The 24,411-nt window shown below is 41.6% G+C and overlaps 1 protein-coding gene across 1 annotated transcript in view; it reads left to right on the plus strand.

The window, feature by feature from the left end:
- Nucleotides 1-21,725, plus strand: part of LOC149220645 (uncharacterized) — a 67,617-nt gene extending 45,892 nt beyond the window's left edge. The window contains exon 4 of the mRNA XM_089387153.1: nt 21,660-21,725. Within this exon, the coding sequence (XP_089243279.1) occupies nt 21,660-21,725 (66 nt within the window). The remainder of the gene's footprint in view (nt 1-21,659) is intronic.
- Nucleotides 21,726-24,411: the final 2,686 nt, after the last annotated feature.

Genomic DNA, 24,411 nt, shown 5'->3' on the forward strand with positions numbered 1-24,411 from the left:
GTTGCTTCATACTCCAGCCTTGGCAGTGCCTGTGCGGTCAGGTTCTTGCATGCAATCCTATAAGCCCATAGAACTGCTGGTACGTGCAGGTCCGAGTCAGTCCGCTTCACATTGTGGACCATTTTCAGTGCCTCACATACTTTGTTAAAAGCTTCTATGTGGATATTCTTCTGCACACTTGGGCTTTTCATACTTCTTGGTCCCAACCGGAGAGGTCGTTCGCGCCATTTCCTTCCTCGCACCTACTTTCCAATCATGTCTCCAACCATGAGGATGGTGTGCATTCGCACAGGTTTCACACCATATGACTGTATCCACCTGGATAGGTTGGTGTGCGGGCCGGTTCACTTGAGGCTTCCTAAACTGCATGCACATCATCCTTCTACATTCGCACTAGTCTTCAAACCTTTGTTGGTGTGTACCCCACCATATTGTGGGCATACTACACAGTTCCCATTTCAGAGCGTCGAAATGCTATTTTTTCTTAAACTTCTCTTTCATTTTTTTTAGGAACTCCTCCACTTCACCTAACCCATAGTACGTAGGCAGATCCCTTATATCTATTGTTACACAGCGCAACGATCTCATCATCATGTTACAGCTGAGTGTGGTTACCTCATGTAACCATTTTTGCCACCGTTCTATCTCCTCGTCTGAATCTAATGTGCAGGAGATTTCGCGCTCCCACAAGATTCGGCCATCCGTAGTTGGATTTACCCAATCTTTCTCCTGTGTGGTTATCTTGTATATGCAGTCCATATCGTCGTCGTTGTTGTAGTCATGCACTGGCTCTATGTAGCACGATCCTTCTGCAGGGTCTAAAGGTACCACTGTGCGTAGTGACTTTTTATCAAAGATCATCTTGCACTTCTTTAGATTTATTACTCCATTCATGTCAGTGGCCCTATCTATTCCCAACAGCATAGGGTAGGGATTGCTGTCATCAAAAATCTCTATCACTTCGAAATCCGCTAGCATGATTGTTCCTTCGATGTCTTCTGTGATTCCCTGCAATCTCTCCATAGATAGGATCTTTCGCTGGTTTGCCATTCGCAGTTGGATAAGAGACCATTGCAATGCAAGCGTACCCATTTGTTCCCATGTCTGCTTTGGCAGGACATTCACATCCAGTCCTAGATCCAGAATCACTTGGTCCATCTCATATTCCCCTATCTGCACGATCAATATCATCTCCCTTCCTATTCGCATCATGTGCTTCCCAAGATTCCAGACGACACGTGGTTCTCCTGGCACAGTCCCAGTGCATCTAGTTATGAGTTCTTGCAGCCCCTTTACTACCTTATTGTCGCGCAGCAACTTCATGCATGTCTCCAAGAATGTAGTGAGAATCGATGGGTCCATGTCTAGCTCTAGTCTGTCTTTACTTCCTAAAGTGGAGGCATCATCCAAGCTCTTCTTAGCTTCCATGAAGGTCTCCTTAGCATGCTCCAAGTCAAATTCTGGTTCCTTCGTTAGAGCCTTGCGAACACAGCTACTTTCTTTAGGCTACTTGCCTTTGTCATCGCCTGTCGTAATACCACTACAGAGCACGATATTTACATTAGGGTCTTCCTCACGCAGCTCAGACCTCATCATTTGTGCTGGAGTGCTCCTTTATCACGCAACCTCGCTATTAGTGTAGGAAAGTCCTCTGTCTCATGATCAAACTATGTACAATATAAGCATGATGGTCTTGTTGGATTTGTATAATCGTAGGCATAACGTCCCAACCCTCTGCAATTGTAGCATATCATCTGTCTGCGACCTCTTCCTGGTCCCATTCCACCTCGGCCTCGTCTGCACCCCTGAAATCCAGTGCACACCATTCCTGTGTTTTGATCGAGGGGTCATGTTTTGGCCTGAACCCTATAGGTAGGAGTCTGATCCATCATCAGCTCATAACTTCTACAGGTGTGCTCATCATGGCCTACTAATCTATAGAAATTATAGAACAAATGATATGAATTCTGTGTATACTTCTGTAATAGATGGCAGTTATCTGTAGCATGCTTTCCTTCTATCTAACAAATCATGCACCACAGTGTAGGTGTCGCTCTTGGTCATACTTTTGCCTCTGGTCTTAGTGGCATTGGCCCTCCTCCCACAAGGTAATTCACGAACACAGAGTAGTGGTCCTTGTCGTGCCCCTGGCCCTTGCATTTTATGCACCATACCTCATCACGCATCTCTGGTGGGTTGTCCTATCCTTTTTCAAACTCTGCATCTCTAGGCACAAGTTTTTCAGCTATGCGTGAATTTGCTAAACTCCCAGGTTAGGATCTTATATCAGAGTCTCATGCGATCTCATCGCGACCTCCAAAGCCTCAACCTAAGTGCTTAGCCTTTGTTGTGATAACGTGTTCTGTAGATGTAGTGTTAATGATGTTACAGACCATTCATAGTGTTGCCCATCTGTTAAGGTCATGTTCGCTTCACGAATTGTGCACTTCAATATTTGATCCAAATCCCATGGGGTTTTGCCTGGTAGCATTGTGATTTCCTTGAATCCAATGATCGACTGTGATTATGATTTTGGCCGGCTAAATTCCTTGTTTAGCGCAGTTTGGATATCCGCTATCCCCGCATTCAGATTTTCATTGGAATGCTTAATGTACTAGGTCATTGCACGATCCTACACAACGCTGACCAATGTCGCCTTCTTTATATTGTTGTCTGTGACACTCTATGCTTCCCATACAGCTTTTACCACGAACCAAAATTGGTCTGGATCTTCATTCCATACACCCTTGAACACTGGTAGCTTTATTGTGCTGGCCATACTACTTCACAGTGGTGGAAGAGGTGGGATGGACGAAATTGGGAGTGAAGACAGTGAAACAAGTGGTGGTGTGGGTGGGGGTGGTATGCACATATTTCTCTACCTTATCAGATTGATCGTACTTCTTGGTGAGACCTTCACAAGCTCTTCTTCACCTCTTCCCAGAGGTGAAATCAAGGGGCTAGTCTCTAGTTCTGTGCTACCTTCTTTTCCGTAGATTCTCCCACTTCACGTAGCCCCAAACATCAATTTATTTGCATAACCCTCTTTTCACACAGTAGCATTTTAATCCAAGTGTTCAAAGATTTAACGTACTTACCTCACGGTCCCTTGAGGAAGCATCATTCTGCCTTGCTATAGCTGACTAAAGTCTCTACCGTGAATTCGGTGATGAATCATCCTATTATTCGATCAAGCTAGTGATCGACAGTGCATGCGATCTGATCTTTTGATTATTCCAGTCTGTGCACCAATTCTGGAGTCCACAAAATAGGTTTGTCGAGTTTACACCTTCCTTGGCTATCTGCTACCTTCGTGATCAACTCGTACAACTCAGTAAGGAAAGATGCAGAGAAAATTTCATGGATCTCCATGTACAAGTAGCAATCTAACCACTCTTCCTTTGATAGTCATAGGTTTATGTTTTCCTGCACCGCGAACCTATGAATCTTTCTTTCCAACCACTCTTCAATTCCTTTCTTTGTTAGATTCCAGTGATACAACATCAGACATATCTATGCAAATCTCGGTCCCATCAATGGAACCATTTGTTGGCTTGTTAAGGCATGACCTAGGCTCTGAGTTAATTAACCAAACAAATACCAGTACTACTGGCCCTTTCGACAATAGTCCGTGGACAGCGAATCGAGGTCTCACCCGAAGTACTATGGGAGGGTGCTAGAACCAAGTTTCTGCACCCTTGACTGGTCCTTTGTTTGTTCCTTCATGCAGGTGGCTTTGCACACCTTCCATTCCTTGTGGCCTGATACCCTGCCTTTGTGCAACCCTAACCAGTGGATGTGCCATGCTCTGCGCTATTACCTGAGATCTTATTTATCTTCTAGTATTATTTGAACACCTTTGCCTACTTAACTATCTTAAGTTATACTTAACAATACAAAACATTCATATAGGTTCGCACAGTAAATAAACAATATATTTGCAAATTATATCCAATCATGCATTAAACCAGGAAAAGATACACAAAATTATAGCAAAACTTCTCTTTATTGATTCTTCAATGGTTACAGACTTGACTTGCCTTGCACACTCAGTTGTAGGGGTTCGCACACTCAGCTGCGAACTGCTAGGCCTCCACACACTTAGCTGCACAGCCTTCTCCTACTCTACGACCCACAGATGCACTTTACACTTCGACTCAATCACTTATACTTCTCATTCCTCTATTCTCTTCGTTATTCCTTTCTTTCATTTTACACTTAGAGCCTTCATCTATTTATACAATCCCATGGTCCGCGGACCATGGGTAGGTCTATCTAGCCGACCTTACACTACAAAACTAAGGTGGAAAACCCTGCAACTCTTTCATACTTTCACGCCCCACGCCCGTAATTTTCTTAGCTTTTACAACAATATTTGGTCAAAAATTGGGCTTTAAGCCCCAAAACATGCCTTGGGGGGATTCCATGCCCAACACAAATTGTGTATACACACAGCTACAAAGAAGAAAAGTCACGTACATGCTAGCAAGCTAATTTAAGAATACCAAGGGTCCTTACCATGGTATTAGCCTACAATATTGAGCGTAGTAATGGTTATTTGATCCCATTCAATATTACCACCAACACTAGTGTAGTTTTGACTCATGGTATTGGCTAAGGCTCTAACTATATAAGGAGATGAAGATCAATGCGCTAAGTGTGCATGTGATAGGTTTTTTGATGAATACTTCAATCTAAAGTATATTTGCATTGTAAGGGCCATAGTTGAGACAAAGATCTAAAATAATTATGCACCGATGAATACAATGACGGATCAGGATCATGAGACCTAAAATGAATTTCCATTGTATGATCTACTCATGGATTGACTAGATCTAAGTATTGATGCATGCTTTTATCTTTGAATATTATGATCTGTGTTTTTCTAAGTTCTAAATAGCTACACAATTTTAGGTCAAAATTTTCAAATTTGTACGTAGGTTGGTCTCAGTTAAGTCACGTATAGATGTAGGTTCATTTCTTCAAAGTCACATACATAAAGGAAGGGTTTCTTTTCATAAATGACTGATCAACCTTATCAGTGTTGCTATACCTCTGTTTCCTATAAATGATGTCCTCTTGTTAATTTGGGTTGAGTGATAATGTCTGAAGTAGAACTGATTGAATGATGAAGTTGAATTTGGTTACATGTTGGTTGGTTAAAAAGACTATTGATGTTTCTAACTGTATGATGGTTCTGTAAGCTAACAAAATATTTCAAAATAACTCTAGTCAACTCTGTGTTTGATTAAGAATTACAAGTTTTAGGTATATAGAGATCTCTACGCATGTTACTCTATAGAAAAGAACGTAGACATGTGGGTTGCCTTAAGTGAAATAGTGTATACATGTTGGCATATGAATGATCAGGGTTGTAGTTGATTCTATGTTTTGATGCAATATTCTGAGTTCAGTTCTATGTTCTGGCTACAGTGATCTCACTGTTCTGTTTGAATTAAGTTGGTGTTTTCTTTAGTTGATCTACAAGTTTTGATGAATTAAATCAGGTGGATCCAATGTAAAAATTTATGAAACATGGTCCATGGATGTTGCTGAGGTTTGGAGCCTTTAGTGAAGAAGTCGAATCTTACTGCCAGTAGTAGCTGGTAATCAGATCAAGGGGTTGGATCTCCCTTCCAGTAGGAGTTGGAGAACGAGTGAAGGTTGTATCCTTTAGAAGGTGGGTGCCTATGTACTAGCATGAGTCTACACTAGTACAAGAATGTAAGAACTTTTTGATATCAATAAGTTTGAAAATTGAGACGATGGTAGTGGTGGTTTTCTCCCACATTTGGTTTCCAACTTATATCTTGGTGTTCATGGTGTTTCTTATGTGTGATACTTTATTATGTTCTTACTACACCTACTTACTACTTATCAAATTCCTAATAAATCTCTGACATTCTGGTTTAAGTTTAATAGATAAAGAATTAGTTGTTTTACAAGTTTACTAAGCATACGCTAGTTTCTTTTACAATAATTGCATACATACGCGAGTTGGGTTCAGTAAAGTCGCATACATATTTCATAAAAGAAAATTATTATTGTGAGTTTTTAAAACACTGATTCACACCCCCCCCCCCCCCCCCCCCCCCCCTCTCAGTATTTTTCCCAAAAGGATGATGGTGGAATAAGGTATGGGAAAGGTGCACACTACCCAAGGATCAACCCAACTCCTTAGGATGGTTGGATTTGCTCAAGGTGGTTGTCCACGGTGGGTTACAAAAAATAAATCCGAATTGATGGTTGGTAGGGTATGGTGAGAGGTGGATAAGACTTAGATGAGGCTGGTGGAATGATTTTTCCCTACAGATCAACAATTCTTGGAACAACACATATTCATTTCTTCATTTATGAACAATTTTATGTAAATGTAGAAAAGATGAGTTGAATTTAAGAAATTGATTTGTTGATGGCTAGTGGATCAACTCTATTGTTATAGACATTTTTGGGCCCTACAACCCCAAGCATGAAATTTCCATAAATCAAGGGCTCCTAAGTCCCTAAAAGTGTTGTTCTAACCCCTAAAGGAACAAGGTCAACAAATTACAGCTTCTCCCAGAAGTTCTCCATGAAAAACTTCTCAGAATTGGTCAAAACAGGATCATTTCAGCTGCTCCACTGGCCAAGTGCATTGCATCTCACATAAATACACTGTGTGGGTGCATTTCATTTCAAAAATCCCTTCTGTGGGGTGAGATGGGTGAGAAATGACAAATGGCAGTGTCATTCCGCGAGGTGGACAGGCAATGGAAACTTCCAGAATCTTCTCCTGTGACACTTGCCTCACTGAATTTGACCAAGGATGAGTAAGAGACCATCAATCTCCAAGTGGAAGCAAGAACTATCAGAGGGAAGACACTAATAAAATCATGAGCTGACTCATCTCCATTACAGACATTTATATATGGATCCCTCCTCCCAGAGATCCAGAGGCTGGAATTTTGCATATTGTAAGGAATTGTTGTTGGTTTCTTGAGACAAACATCAGATTGTTGGGTGATCTAAGATTTGTTTGAGGTGAAGAGGGGATTCTTTGCTGGGAGGTTGATGTTGGGTCAGAACAACTGGTTGTAACTCCTCTTGGCTCTTTCTTGTTTTATCAATAAAATCTATTCAAGTTTTCCTCCATGCTCTTGTGTCATTGATGCTTGTTACATTTGTATGGTCAATTTACTTCCGATCCTAGATTGTTTATGATTATAGATCCATGTCTTTGTATAGTACTATGCTTCTGTGATCTTATAGGTACTTTGTGAAGCTGGGAGTGCAAGGGAGCAGGTAGCTAAAGACTATCAAAGAAGAGGGGAATCAAATCAGGAGATTAGCGCAAGACAGAGGTTGGTCTTTCTATTCCTCTCTATCTATAATTCATAAAGGAAAAACGAAAGTAGCTTTTCTCTGTTTGTTTCTGAGGTAGCTATCACACCTTAGTGGAATAGAGCAGTTCTATATAGACACTTTTCCCTGTAACAAAATGGCGACTCCGCTGGGGAGATAATTAGTTTGTTTGTTTATCATTCTTTGTTGTTTGTTTCATAAACTTAAAGGTAGCATTCGAACTGCATTTTCCATAACAAATGCAAAGTAGATAATTGCTATTTCAATCCATCTTCTAGATCTGTTTATGATTTAAACAATTGATTCACAAACTATCTGATTGCCCTTGTGATAGCTCTTAGATCCTCCTTAGATCTACCCCTGATTGTTGCATTACTAATTGCTTTTTGCTCGGCCAAAACCCAAGAACTGAACTGCAAAATGTGACCCGGAACCCAAACAGAGTCTCGTTTCTGGCCCAGTGCAGGTACTGTTCAGAGGATCTGAACTTCAACACACTTCCCGAGTGGACAAGGTGCACTGCATTTCAAATTCTTTGTGTTACAGGTGCGCTGATCAGACTAGGCCCTGTGCAGTTTTGGTTTCTGTGATTCATTCTTTCCAGTTCTATTCCTAAATTTTACTTCCTGTGATCAGTATATGTCTGTTTGAAACCATTTTTCCTTGCTGTTATTCCACCTCCTTTATACAAAAGAACTGTAGATGTTTTTGTGTGTTTGTTAAGTTATTTACAGTTCTCCTTTGCAAAAGTAGAATAATCGTACTGTCATCCTTTGATTTGGAACTGTCGCAAGTGTCGATTTCAATCGTAGGAAAGAGTTTGATTGTTGTTGATGGTCGATTATCCTGTTACTATTGTTTCTGGTCTGAATTTGTAATTTTCTAGTGTCAAGAACAAATATTCATTTTAAAATCGTAAGGTATTGTGATCGTATCCATTTATGATTTCGAAAAGAAACTTGTTGATATTTGTCACTTGAAAAGAAATTCAGATTTGTGCATCAATTTTTTTTTAGCATTCATATACTAAGAAAGTCGAAAACAAATACATGCATGTGCATTTGCATATAGACAGTCTGATTGGATTGATTTAGGAAAGTGCATTTAGAGTGTGCTCTTTGCTCTTTGTGAAAATATTTTGTCTTTCTTTTCCTTAGTAGCTAGGATTTTCATTGCACAAAGAAGATAAAAAGTTTGATTATCATCTTAGATTGCATTCTAGGAATTACATCTACATCTCACGGTGAACCTGAAAGGTAAACTTCATAAACAAGAGAAACTTAAAATAAATTCAATGAATCTAACAACGCTTTGGAACTTAACGCACAACATTTAGAAGTCTAGGCTAGAGATGTATTCTGGCGTCGTAAAGCCTAGTAACTGTTGTTCTCGCTGATGGTTGGGTGATTCCTCCACTTTGAGACGATAAGTTCCAGTACGGACTTGTGCTCCCACGTACCGTCGAGTATATTTTGGGAGACACCAATAGGCTTAATCCTTTATCCATAGGAAGCCGTGTCTGTCGCCCTATCGATCGCAATGCACTGAACACAACATTTGGGAAGATTGATTTCCGTACTATAAAAAGTATTCTGCAGTTTTGCGATTGGTTTGGTAATCCCTCTACCTAGATTTCCAGAGCAGTCCCTTTCATTCCTTTTTAGACTCCTTAATAGAAAAGGTCCATCTGAGCACTTGTCACTTCAGGCTCATTAAAAATCAAAGGAGACTAGAGTCATCTTTTGTTTTTTCTCGAATCTTAAAAATTGAAAAAACAAGTTGTGTCAAAGCATCTAAAATTCATTTAATTCGGAAACATACTTCCCTTTTATTTTTAGTTGATCGAGTAATCTGCAATCGTGGAAGAAAGTCAATTGAAACCTCGTCGTTCGTGGAGGCTTACGAGTCAACCGTCTTTGTCTCCAGAATCGAAGATAGTACGGACAAAGCGAACTCGTTTAACCAGTTCCAAATCTCCTATTAAGGTTAGAACAAGTGTTCCAACAACTTCAAAGACTCTGGTTACTCCAAACATTTATGGAATCCCTGCCTCTACAGAAGAAGTTCAGCAGCCACAGAAGGACAGTAGTACTGATCCTAGTCTAAGAGTAAACACTTGTGTTACCGAACCAGTTCCATTAACAATCGGTTCGGAGAGTCCTGCTCTTCAAACATCTGTCACTGCCGATTCCATACCTTCTTCGGCACTAGAAATATTCTACGGACCTGACGGTCTTCCCCTTCCACCTGGTCTGATTTCCATAGAAGAGATTGTGGAAGATCCTCCAACTAGTACTCCATCGCAATTTGGAGTCGGGATCACTCTATATCCTTCTTCATCAGAAGTTAGTCTACCGCCAGTGGAAGCTCCTGTAGAATCGCTAGGTAATCTTTTGGATAGACTAGAAATGTCTGAACAACCGTCAACATCTAGGACTGTGTCATCTGACACAGCAATGGCAGAACTCCCTGCTATCACTCCAACAATGTTCGCCGGTATACCATCTGTCCCAAGTAGCTCTCAACCGCTAGAAGGAGCCCACTCAGGGGCCATTTCGACAGTATGGTCTGTTCCTATTTGTTCATCCAGAATCATATCCGGAAACTCTTATGTTGAGTCTCAGCAAATTGATCCATCTAGAGGTCAATTTGGGCAGTCCAGCCCTCAAGGGAAAACCGTTCCCTTGAGTTCTGGATTACCACCGTATGGGGGGTAGTATACCCTTTCATTATCCCCTCTGGGAGGATATCCATACGGGAGTTCACAACAACATTCGGGTTATACTGGAATTACCTCAAGCGGTTGGGTACGAATACTACCTCAACAACCAAGAGTTGTATACTCGATGCAACAATGCTTACCTATGTCAAACATACCGACTACGCCAGCTATTGTGACAGTGTCGCAAGTTCAAACACTGCCTGTTGTATGCCAACCTCAGATTTCTCAAGTTGTAATGCAACAGCCCCTTGACCCTACAACTCAACCACAATCGCCGACTGGTGGAATGACACAGGTCCAGACGGATTCGATTACCCCTCATCTTGGTAAAACTGTTAGTATCGGGCAACAACACATGGCTTCACAACCATGGCTAGTGCAATACCAACAACCACAATTCCAACAAGTATACCAAGGTTCTGAGCAACAAATCTTTGTAAATAGTGGTCAGCCGTATATTCAAAATGGTCAAAATCAACCATTTTACAATGGTCATGCCTACCAACCTTACCAGAGTTACCAGCATCAAATGCATTATGCCGATATGCAAAGACCAACTGCTCAGGCAATCCCATCTTATCCTGGGTATGCTTCACCTAACCTGAATCAACAGTTACCCTTTGTGGCAACTTTAGAGTTACCTGATCTAAATCGGCTAACAAATGATCCAATCGCTTATGCCCCTTGGTGGCCAGCGATTCCACATAAAATTACATCAGATATTCCTAAATTTAATGGAAATCTGGGTGAAGATCCGTCGAATCATGTGATGACCTTTCATCTGTGGTGTTCATCAAACACCCTAAATGATGATTCGATAAGACTTCACCTTTTTTAGAGGACGTTAACGGGTCCAGCGGCAAAATGGTACATTGCATTGCCTATAGCTTCATTCGACAACTTTAGTACCTTAGCCACAACCTTTTTAACCCATTTTCAATTACCAATAAGGTACGAAACAGGAACGGAACTCCTTACTAACTTCAAACAGACAACGCCCACTCACATATCTGATCATATACATGAGTGGAGACGTCGTCGTAGAATGGTAAAAACGTATGTTCCCTATCAGCTCGTAGCTGAATGGTTTATCAAGTCATCACGGAAGATGTGGCAAAAGGGGGAGTCGTAACAGAAGAGCAAATCACTGCTCGTGTATAGTATTTGGACTTGATTTACACTCAGTCCAGCACGCTCTACGATAAAATACATGATGCCCCTAGACCATAATTCTCAATTCCTCCTCCTCCTAAATCAAACAATGACTCTCATGCCAGCGATGGCGTGATTGGCACAACAGACATGAAATCGACAAAGGCTACATCCAAAAAGGCTCGTAATATTTTAGGTCAAAATGCAAAAGATGAACTTCTTGCCTCATAAGTAAATGTCGTATCGACAGATAAAGGCAAGGAAACCAAGCAACCAGGGGGCAAGAAGAAAGGAAAAGGGAAGAAGAAGAAACAGGAAGAATCATCACCTGAAAAATCTTCTGCAAACCCCCCTGGAGATAGGAAACTAAAATTTCCATGCATGATATGCGATGAGGATAATCGGACCGCAGATTGTCCACACAGAGCTGAGCTTAAAAAATTCTTTAAGAATTCAAAAACCTCCGTAGTGTTAACTGATCCGTTTCCAAATCCATGAACAAATCTGGTTGAGAGTGAAGATGCTTCCTGGTGTCAAGTGCTAATGTTTTCGGTTTCAAAACAGCAAAATGATTATTTGATATCGACAAGGAGCAAAGATTATGGGAATCCACAGCTGTCGAACAACAAGGATAAAGATCAACCTAGTAGTTCGACAACAACTTCGACAGAAGTTGCGCCGCCAATCATTCCTGAATTGACAATAAAACCACCAAAGGGAGTAGTACACAAGTCGATGTTTAATCCCCGCGCTAGAGAGGCACAACATTATAATATAGTGGAAGATTTGGCCCAATCGCCATCCGCTATGTCAACTCTTGAAGTACTACAGAATTGCCCATCCCAAAGGCAAGCTTTATTATCAGCCATTGGTGGGATAGACCCAAGGATTCCAATCTTATATCCTTCGATCATAAAGGATACGATCCTCAATTACCAGCTCAACTAGCTTTCCTTATTCAAGTGAAAGCCCTCAACAAAACTGTTCATCGAACAATTATTGATGAGGGGGCATCTACATGCATTATGTCGATGAGTTGCTGGAAAACTTTAGGATCTCCAACCTTGTCGTGATCTTCGACGACATTAAAAGCATTCGACGGAAGGACATATACCCCATATGGTATTCTAAGTAACTTGAAAGTTGAACTAGGAGGGAAAACAGTAGAAATAGATGTTGAAGTAATTGATGGGAATCTTGATTACAACATCCTACTAGGAAGACCATGGATATATGCTATGGCTGCTGTTGTGTCGACCTATTTTAGGAAGATTGCATTTCCCTTCCAAGGAGGGATTACAATCGTCAATCAACAAAACTTCCTCCCCAATGGTTCTCAAGTTACAGGAAGCATTCCAATGGTCCATGGAAGCCCCCATTCGCTTCAAAATATCGGAGTAGGCCTACTAAAAGATCCTATATTAATGGGAACTTTCACCCTTCCACCTCCAATCAATCTGGCAGAAGTAGCATTGGTAGGAACCTGCAATATGATATCTTCTAAAAAGATCTCAGAAAACGATATCGACATGGATCATGCAATGGTTTTACCCCCAAGCCCAACGGAAATATTGTAGCAATCAATGTTCCTAGCCTCGATGGCAAACCCAAATCAACGCTCATCAAGCGTTTGGATAGATAGGTCTAAAGAATATGGTACCCCTTCAGATCCCTGGTTGCGAGTGCATGTCACCGACGAAGGAATTGTCTAATCAATGGTAATGGAAGAGGCACCATGGAATGATTCCCACCATCGTTCCCTTCTTCCGGATTGTGGAGAAGATACTTCTGACGACCTTTATCATCCTTCAGTTTTTTATTTTCTATCAAATACTGTGAACACGGTGGATTCTGAGCGAAACTTGTCCAACATTGAAGAGACTATCGCCATAAATATCTCGACCAAAACAAATGTTGTAGAGAATATTTATGTTGGCAAATGTTGTTCTCCTTCAGAATTGGAAATATATGACGTTCTTTTTCGCGAATTCAGAGATGTCTTTGCTTGGTCATAGAGTGAAATGCCAGGCATTGACTCGAGTATCGTTGAACACGAAATTAAGATGTATCCAGATGTCAAACCAGTACAACAACAGCTACGGCAGGTGCACCCCAAGAAAGCCGTTGCCATTAAGGTAGAAGTTGAAAAACTTCTCCATGCTAGTTTCATTTACCCGGTTCCTCTGACCGATTGGGTATCGAATATTGTCCCTGTTATAAAAAAACAAGGAACAATTAGAGTGTGCGTCGATTATAGGGATGTAAATCAAGCTTGTCCAAAAGACAACTACCCTACACCCTTCATCGACCAAATAATTGATGAATGTGCTGGATGTGAAATCTTTTCATTCATGGATGGATTCTCTGGGTATAGTCAAATAAATATCCGCCCACAGGACCAGTCAAAGACTGCATTTATTTGTCCATGGGGCACATTCGCATATCGAAAATTACCCTTTGGTTTAAAGAACGCAGGGGTGACGTTTCAGAGGGCAATGAATTATGCCTTCCACGACATCAAAAACATCATTCAACCATACCTCGACGATCTTCCGGCTCATTCGCGAAAGCGGACTGATCACCCGCAGCATTTAAGAGCGATATTTCTACGTTGCCGACACTACAAGATACGACTCAATCCACACAAATGTGTATTTTGCGTCAGTTCTGGTCGTTTGCTTGGCTTTGTAGTCTCAAAGGACGGGATTCATCTTGACCCATGTAAGGTCCAGGCAATCATAAATTTGCCTCCACCTTCGAATTTGCTTCAGATTCAGAAACTCCAAGGGAAGGCAAACTTTATGAGAAGGTTCATTCCAAATTACGCCGAACTTGCTAAAGGTTATACGCGTCTTTTGAAAAAGGGAGTACCCTTTGTCTGGGATCAGGTTGCGCAAGCTTCCTTTGATTCTTTAAAAGAATCACTAATGAAAGCATCATTAATGTATGCTCATGATTATCAAAAAGATTTTAACTTGTATCTGGCTACAGCGGATACGACCATTGCAATGGTTTTAGTTCAAGAAGTCAATGGAATTAAGCATCCTATATATTATTTAAGTAAAAACTTAAATGATACAGAAAGCAAATATTCTTATGTTGAAAAGCTAGTGCTCGCAACTGTTCAAGCGATACAGAGATTTCGACACTATGTCCTTTTTCGAAAAACTACCATTCTGTCAGATTGCAACCCCATGACCTATATATTGTCGCGACAGTTGCTGGGGGGCAAATATTCAAAATGGATAGAAATCCTACAAGAGTTTGATTTGGAATTTGTAAAATCCAAGTCAAAGAAAGCTCTGGTTTTCGCAGAATTATTATGCGATCTCCCATCGTCGTCCAACGATGAAACATCCGATGAAACAATCGTGGACGAAAGTTTGTTTCTGATATCTTCAAGCAATCAGTGGTATGGGGATATAATCATTTATCTCCAAACCCAAAAATATAGGCCAAACAGCTCCCGCTCCGAACAAAAACGTATTCGATACCAAGCAAAAGACTACATGATCGTTGGTAATACACTTTACCGTCGCGGTATTGATACAATTCTGAGAAGGTGCCTCACCCATGAGGAGGCTGAAAAAGTCCAGAATGATTGTCATTCGGGCGTGTGTGGGGGGCATCAATCCGGTTATGCTACAACGCAAAAAATCTTACGAGCAGGATACTTCTAGCCAACAATGTTCAAAGATTGCATAACCGCAGTCAGAAGTTGCCATGCTTGTCAAATTTTCGATAGCAAAACCAGAAGACCACCCGCACCTCTGCAGCTAATAGTTGCTATTGGGCCATTATCCAAATGGGGCATCGATTTCATGACATGTAACCCCACCTCGACCGGGGGGCATGGGTATATCATAGTCATAGTTGATTATTTTACCAAATGGGCCGAGGCGATGCCTACATTAGATAATACTGCTGAAACAGCTACCCTCTTCTTTTTCAATCATGTAGTCGCCAGATTCGACATACCACAAGCTATAGTCACAGATCATGGATTGAATTTTCACAATCACATGATGGTTGAATTAGTTGCCAAACTAGGGTTGTCTCACGACAGCTCTACTCCATATTATCCGCAAGCCAACGGACAAGTTGAAGCAATCAACAAGGTCCTAAAACGCCTGCTGCAAAGGATGATTGGAGTTCACAAGAGAAGATGGCACCTAATCCTATACTCAGCTTTGTGGGCTTACCGAACATCGGTAAGGAATGCAACCAGGTTTACACCTTTCCAACTGGTATATGGCCTGGAAGCAGTCTTACCAATCCAGTGCGAAATCTCGTTTAAGCTCGTTAAAAAATGAACTATTCCCTAGTAAATAACCATCGTGAATGTAGTACTTCAGCCTTTAAAGCCTTGGTCGTGTTTGCACCGTCACCTCCACTTTTACATTGGCCGATCATTCACCTCCATTTGATTGTTTACCCATTTTGAGGAACAGCTGCGAAGAGTGATTTCACTAGCCATCCTTGTAACACTGCCATGATTGGAAAATTCCAAACCTTACCTGGAATCAGTTTCCACCCATTTTATCACTCGTTCCTCAAAAGACGAGTCTCCTTTAAGCTCTTTTCAACTGACTCGTAAAATATAAAAAGATTGCTGAGCCATTGGCCTCTCCAGCTCGTTAAAGGGACAGGAAGTGCTATCCCTCCTCTAAATTTTAATCTTTTTGGACCTGAGGGATTATTACACAAAAAGATCGAGCGCTTGTTTTGTTCAGCTCGTTAAAAGTATCGAAAATTCATCCCTTTTGTATTGTTTTATACTTTTTTGGACTTAAGGGATTAGATGATGAAAAAGGATTTTTTGAGTTTCCTTTACGTCCCTTTTCAGACTCTCTAAAATTGAAAAGGACCGAGTTATATTTGTCATTAAACTCGTTAAAAAGATTAATAGCGACAAACTTGTCTATAGACGAGAACAAGTTTCACTATCTCTAGGCTCGTTGAAACATAGCAATAGGTTTGCCCGAAGGGAAAATTTTAGAACAAGCATATGTTATCCTCCTCAAGCTTGACAAAAATAAAGAGGTACTGGTCAGCAACGACTGGGGAAAAATTGGGAAGAAAACTTGAAGAAACTTTGTTGGTAGCAAGTCGCTCTTGAACATGACACTTCCACTCCGTGTCCAAGTCGGGTTGGGTTGTTTCATTCACCGGTCACATTACCATGGTCCCATCATACCATCCACATTTGGGGTTAATGCTACCAATCCATCACATCAGTGTCGCCGATATGTTCAAGAGAAGTCATTCAGAGAATTCACCTGTGTGTCACCCACTACCATACATTTATACTCCATTCTTTCATGAATTCCACCCTGAACCTTATATCACCAGATCGTTTTCACCTCCATTAAAATCATTTGCTCTGTTCCGTGTCATTGATGTGGGATTCATTAAGGCCCTCCTGTGACGGATCACTTCTTGTTGACATCAGCTCATTATCCAAGATGTTGATCTAGGAACACCCCATTCAGTACTTTGAAGCTTGCATGCCTCAATGGCAAGTTTCTCACTTCTGTCGACAGGTTTACATCAATGGCCTTCGACCGAAAGGTTTTGCGTGGTGTTCGACACCAAGTCCTTTATTCACACCACGTGAATTGTACTGCAGTACCTTGAGGGTCATTATCATTATCGGTGATTCCGCTCACGCCTGTTAACAGCTTACATCATTGGCTGGTAATCAGGTGATGTCTTTCCATGTTCGACTCCAGAATAGCTTTCACATGGATCGACTTGTACTTCGAGTGAAGATCGAACAAGATTGAAGACCCCAGATCTAGTTTCATCCATCTGGGTTGTGATATATATTCAGGGAAATAAAGACATCAAATGTACATCATTGCCGCACATATAATCATCCAATCAAAAGGATGATGGCTCTATCAGAATCATCAGTCTACATTCATACGATTGTCTGTCCTATGTACATGAAAATGAATTTATAAAGCTGAGCATGGGAATGCCCACCTCAGCTAGATCATGAAAATATTATGAAGATAATGTATTGTATTGAATCTTATTACAGGTCTCCTCCCAGCATTGAAAGAACTTCGGATCCTCATAATAAAGCATTTCACCCGACATCAAAATATTAACGACCTCATGCTTTAGGGGGCAACTGTTATAGACATTTTTGGGCCCTACAACCCCAAGCATGAAATGTCCATAAATCAAGGGCTCCTAAGTCCTTAAAAGTGTTGTTCTAACCCCTAAAGGAAAAAGGTCAACAGATTACAGCTTCTCCCAGAAGTTCTCTATGAAAAACTGCTCAGAATTGGTCAAAACAGGATCATTTCAGCGGCTCCACTGGCCAAGTGCGTTACATCTCACCTAAATACACTGTGTGGGTGCGTTGCATTTCAAAAATCCCTTTTGTGGGGTGCGATGGGCGAGAAATGACAAATGGCAGTGTCATTCTGTGAGGTGGAGAGGCAATGGAAACTTCCAGAATCTTCTCTTGTGACACTTGCCTCACTCAATTCGACCAAGGATGAGTAAGAGACCATCAATCTCCAAGTGGAAGGAAGAACTATCAGAGGGAAGACACTAATCAAATCATGAGCTGACTCATCTCCATTACAGACATCTATGGAAGCAAGAACTATCAGAGGGAAGACACTAATCAAATCATGAGCTGACTCATCTCCATTACAGACATTTATATATGGATCCCTCATCCGAGAGATCCAGAGGTTGGAATTTTGCATATTGTAAGGAATTGTTGTTGGTTTCTTGAGACAAACATCAGATTGTTGGGTGATCTAAGCTTTGTTTGAGGTGAAGAGGGGCTTCTTTGCTGGGAGGTTGATGTTGGGTCAAAACAACTGGTTGTAACTCCTCTTGGCTCTTTCTTGTTTTATCAATAAAAGCTATTCAAGTTTTCCTCCATGCTCTTGTGTCATTGATGCTTGTTACATTTGTATGGTCAATTTACATCTGATCCTAGATTTTTTATGATTATAGATCCATGTCTTTGTATAGTACTATGCTTCTGTGATCTTACAGGTACTTTGTGAAGCTGGGCGTGCAAGGGAGCAGGTAGCTAAAGACTATCAAAGAAGAGGGGAATCAAATTAGGAGATTAGCGCAAGACAGAGGTTGGTCTTTCTATTCCTCTCTATCTATAATTCATAAAGGAAAAATGAAAGTAGCTTTTCTCTATTTGTTTCTAAGGTAGCTGTCACACCTTAGTGGGATAGATCAGTTCTATATAGACACTTTTCCCTGTAACATCTATGAAATGGAATGCTTTCTGACCTACAAAAAACTTAAGAAATGGAAATAACAATTGCAACAGCTTCTAAAAAATCATGAACAATGACTTATTCAACAAGAAACCCTATGCTATGCAATAATCAAAAGATAACTCTGTTTCTGTGAGAGTGGGGTCTTCAAACCATGACCCCACGAGGAAGATGGGCATGAGGCCACTGTCACAATATTTTATGAATTATTTTCTTTCCCTACTGTAACACTGATCTACTTCTCTAACTAAGGGAAGCAAAACTAACCAATCATTCAAATACTTGCAAATTAAACAAAACATAAATAATTTCAGTAGCTAGTCTATGATTCTAATGTATAAGGATACATGTCCAAAAATAAGAGGAACCTCTGCTGCTAACCCAAGAACTTCAACCCTCTGAATCAACTTAGTGTTGGATCAAACAAACCATTTAATTATCAACAAAATGTTAAAACCAACATGAGAATAATATTCACAATATATTAAGCTCGAAATTTCCTCTTCGCTACCATAAAAAGTTGAATCCTAATGAGGCCCTAGGACTTCTTATTTATACAACTGAAGCTACCAACAACTTCCTTAAAATTAGGGAGGCTTGGTTCCCAAACTCGAGATTAACTTGTCTTCAACTATCATTGGCTTGGCTACTTGTAACTCTGAGCTGATGAGATTTGGTGGAGGAATCTTCAAGTGATTGAGGAGTTAAGGAGGGAGATCCAATCTCCTAAAATCCCTCTTTCTTGTCTACTTCAAGTTCCTACACTTAAATTAGCCAAAAACTACTCGAAATCCTGCAATTAATGCACATTAGGCCACATGACATAACATCTCACCTTTACCCTTCTCACTAAGAAAAATATGATAAAATATGTAAAGAGATGTGTGAAAAGTTGATTTTAATAAGCTAGAGAGTGGAATTAAGGTCCATATAATTTACCTATTGTTGAGCCTCATCATCACCCCTCTACTAAAAGTGTTTCTCATTCTTTGAGAAACTTAGTATATGTCCATGCCTTTCATAGCTCTTGTGGCCTCTCTTACATCCCAAGCCTTTGGTGATGGAGTTTCCTCTTGTGGATAAAATCATGCATGCTTCTCTATTTCCTCCCACTACTTTCTTTCCTCTTCCTCCTTTCTACCTTCTAGCATACCCAATAGCAATGTTGGACTGAGTTTCAGACCAATCTAGTTTATTTAGAGTCTTTGTAGTGCCTTGTTATATAGTGGGGTCCTTTCTAGTGCATCTCTCATTATTTTAGGGGAATGATACTCCCTTATCCTTATGCTATATGATAGGGTGCCCCATATCCTTTTGCATGCTTTCTGGCTTCCATCCCTTAGCAATCTCAAAGTGTCCTCAAAATGTGTGACTTCTTGCTCTTGTGTAGCTAGTTATCTTGGTGCAAGTTGGGGATCATTGGTGATGATGTTATGAGTGCCAATGACAACCCTAGAATTGATATGTTCTGCTCTAATGTAAATGCACTCTTTTTCTTCTCTTTCCAACACTCTCTTCACCTCCTTAGCCCTGGCCTCCTCGTGACTCATCCATGATGAAAGGGCCATTAGTTGTAAGTCCACAAACTTTGCATTGGGGTTCCACACATTCAAGTATGTTAAGGCCAAGTTGTGCAAGTAGAATTTAGATATATTGGCCTTATCCTCTTTCCGCTTGAGGGGACCTGACCCAGGTTTAGCATTATTTAACCAAATAAATCCCTACACCACTGGCCCTTTCAGCATCAGCGCGCAGAGCGTGGACCGAAGTCTCACCCAAAGTAGTATCGGGAGATGTTGGAACCAAGATTCTACACCCTGAGATGGTCGTGATGTCAGATTATTCCTTCTATTCCTGCGTTTGTGTAGGTTACTTAGCTCTAGGGCTTGCAAGAATAGCCCTCTATTATTCCCTTAAATACCTCCGTGAAAAGGTATGATTGACCTTCACATAGCGCTAATATGTGGCTCAGGTACTTTCGTGCTGCTAGGGAAGTGTACCATGCAGATTCCGAAACTATTCTAAGTGTCTTACTTATCTTATTAAACAATCATAGTTAACATTGCGGAAACAGATGTTCTTACTTGCGTTCACTTAACCAGCGTAATTACATATATTCGTGCATCATATAAGCATTATAAATGAAATTCATACACAATACAACAAGATGCATTAATCATAAAAAAAGACACAGAATTTGCAGAATACTTCTCTTTATTGATACCTTCAAGTGATTACAGACTCTATCCACCCTGTGCACACAGTTGCAGGGGTCTGCGCACTCAGTTATGAACTTCTATCCTAGGCCTTTGTGCACTCAGTTGCAGAGCCTCTACCTATGCTACAACCCGAAACTTAGACTTCTTACTTCATAGTTATCACTCTCCAAGACTTATCTGAACTACCTAGAGCTTACTTAACTCTTTTTATACAATCCCATGATCTGCAGACCATGGGTAGATATTTTACAACCCACTTTACTTTACAAAACTAAGGGTGGTCAACCCTTTATCACTCATGACACCTTCACGCTCCACGATCACAAAATGCAGAGACTTTACTATTTTATTACAAAATTCGACTCAAAACATAGGCATTTAGCCCCTAACATGTCCTTGGGGGATCCCGTTCCCAACAAGCCCCCAACACAAACATCATGACTCATCCTCGAGTCACTCAGTAGGTGCAAAGATCTTTGTGCAAAGCCTTTCTAGCTCAACCTCTATGACCACAACCTTGGCAGTGCACTGAGCTGCCACCTACTTCGCGTCTTCGACCATCTGCTCGATCACTATTCTTGAGCTTTACGCCTAAAGCTTCTGCTGCGTTGCTTGCAGAGTCGCAAGCTTGCCTTCCTTCTATAGTTCCTATCACAGTGTAAGCCTCATCCAGCCAGGGTTTTAGTCTTGCCTTTAGCACTGCTTCCTTGTGCAGCATTGCACCCACCTGTTCCTTCAGCTACTTGGCCTCTTGAAGCTTTGTTAGTCTTTGTTTCAGTGTGACAGTTTGTGTTGGGCCCTTAACTTTATCATAGCGATGTTGTAGCTCGCATGCTTCCATCTCTAATCACTATACATTGGGGTCCTCCTACAAGCTTTTCAGGACCTCAAATGAATGCTCGAAAAGTTGCGTGTAGTTTTCTACTACACTATCCACCACTGCTACTGCTTTTGTGACAGCGGTCTCCCACTACTCCTTCACTTCTGGCAGAGTTGAAGGCTGGTCCTTTAAATGTAATTCCGTGATTTGCAGGTTCAACTCCAACTGAACCCTCGCCATCTCACTACGAGTGTCACGCATCCCTATGGCCAACTTGCGAATGCACACCTCGACTGGCTCCTCCTCTGGAATGGCCAACTCTAGGACCATTCGGCATGCCTCCTCGATGACCTACATAATGCACTTGCTCTAACTAGTTGCCTCGGTCTCAACGGCGATGGAAGAATCTCGTTGTAGTGCCATCTACTTGTTCTTGATCTGATGTTCACTGATCACCTGGAGGGTGTGGTTTTCATGGGCCCTCAGCTCTGAAATCACTCCATCCTGTAAGAGGTGGAGTGCTTTACGCAGGAGCACTGCCAGATTCAACCCTACTCTGTTTAGGGTGCTGACAGTGGACCTATCAGCTTTGTTCTCCATGGTCAATGTTGCATCGGGTAGCACTATCACACTGGAGGCCTTTGAACGCATCATATCAATAGCCTCTGAAGTGTTGATGGCAAGGTTGGTAGACACTGTGCTAGCATGTAATGCGTGGGTCTGCAGCTCCTGCAAACCTGTCTGGATAGCCCCCAAGATTGTTTGTTTCTTCTGCTCGAATTGTTGTAGGGCCTCCGTGGTGACATCCCTCATTGTGTCACTAATATCATGCAGATCACCATCTGTTAGCGTGATAGGGTCTAGTGATGTCTTGTTAGCCTTTGATTTCTTCATAGGCCCTCCTTTATTCGGCTCCCTTGGGCACTTGATGCGGGCGGACGTCTCCTGTTGGTCCGCGTCATGCTGTTCTGTCTCCTCCTCTGTCTCAGGTGAAGGAAACCTTGCGCCTTTGTCAGAGCCCTGCTCTGTCCCACCTATCTACTTCACTATCTACTGCGTGGCCTCATGCTCCACCTAGGCCTTGTCAGTGGCCTCCTTCTTTCTCTTTTCAGCCAGCTGAGTCATCTTTAGCTTGGCCTCCTCCTTATTTTTTAACACAACGGACTTTCTTCCTCCCACCAACAAGTCTGTTGTAGAGCACCATTATGTCAGCCATTGATCAAGTACTGCATCAATGGCATCATCCATTGCCAAATAAGGCAAGTCATACCATTTCTGTGTAGGGTCCTTCTGCGCCTTGATGGATACATGATGGAATTCTGCTTTAAATTCTACATAGCCCTATAGGTTGGTGTACACTGTAGGTGAAAATTGCAGTTTTCAATTGATGGCCATGCAAATGTTCATCTCCATCAAGATCCAAAAGATCTTGCTATCCTTGACTCGCTGTGCATCCTTGGTTACCCATAGCGAAGCCTACTTTGCTACTTCTAGGAGGTTTGGTCTGACCGAAGGGAATTAACTGTCCTCTGGTAGCTCCCATGCTACAATCACAATTGACAACAACAGCCATGTGTAGTGGAACATCTTGCTGAGCTCTTGTGCTTCACGACAATTTACTAGGAATACTTCATGAAGGTAGTCTAACTAGTTGAACTGGACTCATTCGGCACCGAGATGCTAGCACGATGATAGGCACTAGAACCTCATCAACGCAACACTTCCTCATCACCTTCCTTGCTAAGTTCTATGTGTCTACCTTCACAGCAAGGTCACAGATGCTGGATATAGCATAGCTGTGCGGCTTCTTCACAATTTTAAACTTTTCCTTCATAGACTCTGCGAGGGCCTGCTCACTGCCTTTTTCGCCAAATATCATGGTTGGATTCTCTCCTGTGTAAGGAAATCGTGTTATCAGTAAATCAGTCTATCTGTGATGGGTATTGGCTCCTCCAGCCACAAACACGCATCATGCACCAAGAACAACATCTGCTTGATGACTAATACTCTCACCAGGGTGCGGTTGTAGTGCGGCACCCAAAGCAAGTTGAGAAACCCTACCTTGCCTACTCCTCTGAGCCACCTCCATGGCTCCAATGTCGTCATTCTGGTGTTTGTATCACTGATGCAGTGCATTAACTGCTCGGTTGCAAGGTGTGGGAACTTCTCGTGGTCAAACAAGTCCACATCTTCAATTTTTAGCAGCGGCACCAACGCTAAGAGTTGTCTGTCAAAAACAATCTCATCCAGCAACAATGGGGTTTGCAAGGGGGTATTTCTCTCATCAATGTCCTTCAAAACCTTAGTCTTGGGCTTGCGTGGAGGGACATACTCAGGCAGCCAAGTGATAGGGTCAACACCCTGGGCTTCAACCTCCTCCACTTCAACTCCCACATCCTCATCATCCATCGAGATGTCTTTAATGTCTTCCACCTCTGACTCCAAATTTATGGCTTTTCCCTTCTCTTGTGCAGTGTACTTTGGCGGGTTTCTTCTTGGTGATGCGTGCACTGGTATGGTAGGTTGCTTGCCCTTTTTATCCTTTGTGGTTTCCTTGGTTTGGGTTAGCTTTGGTCTCGGTGATTTATGGACTTTGGATAGTACTTCGGCGACCTCTGGAGCAGCTACTTCTGTCTCCATCTCAACTTCTGGCATCGACTCCTCTACTTTGGTATATATGGCTTCTATGCACGCCGACATGACTTTTTGTAGGAACTCCTGTGTCTCCTTCGACAATATCTCAAATACTTTATTGGCTATTAGAAGTTTGTAGTGCTCGTGATTCATGTGCGCCTAAGAGCTCAACAACTCAACTTTCAAAATGCCAATTTTTTTTCATTGGATAACCACCTGTAATTTATAGCGCATTTTGAATTCAAATCCAACTGTTCC

This window comes from Pinus tabuliformis, chromosome Q, assembly GCF_031772625.1.
Source record: "Pinus tabuliformis cultivar Carrire ecotype Pingquan chromosome Q, CPIR1, whole genome shotgun sequence".
NCBI classification, from domain to species: Eukaryota; Viridiplantae; Streptophyta; class Pinopsida; order Pinales; family Pinaceae; genus Pinus; species Pinus tabuliformis.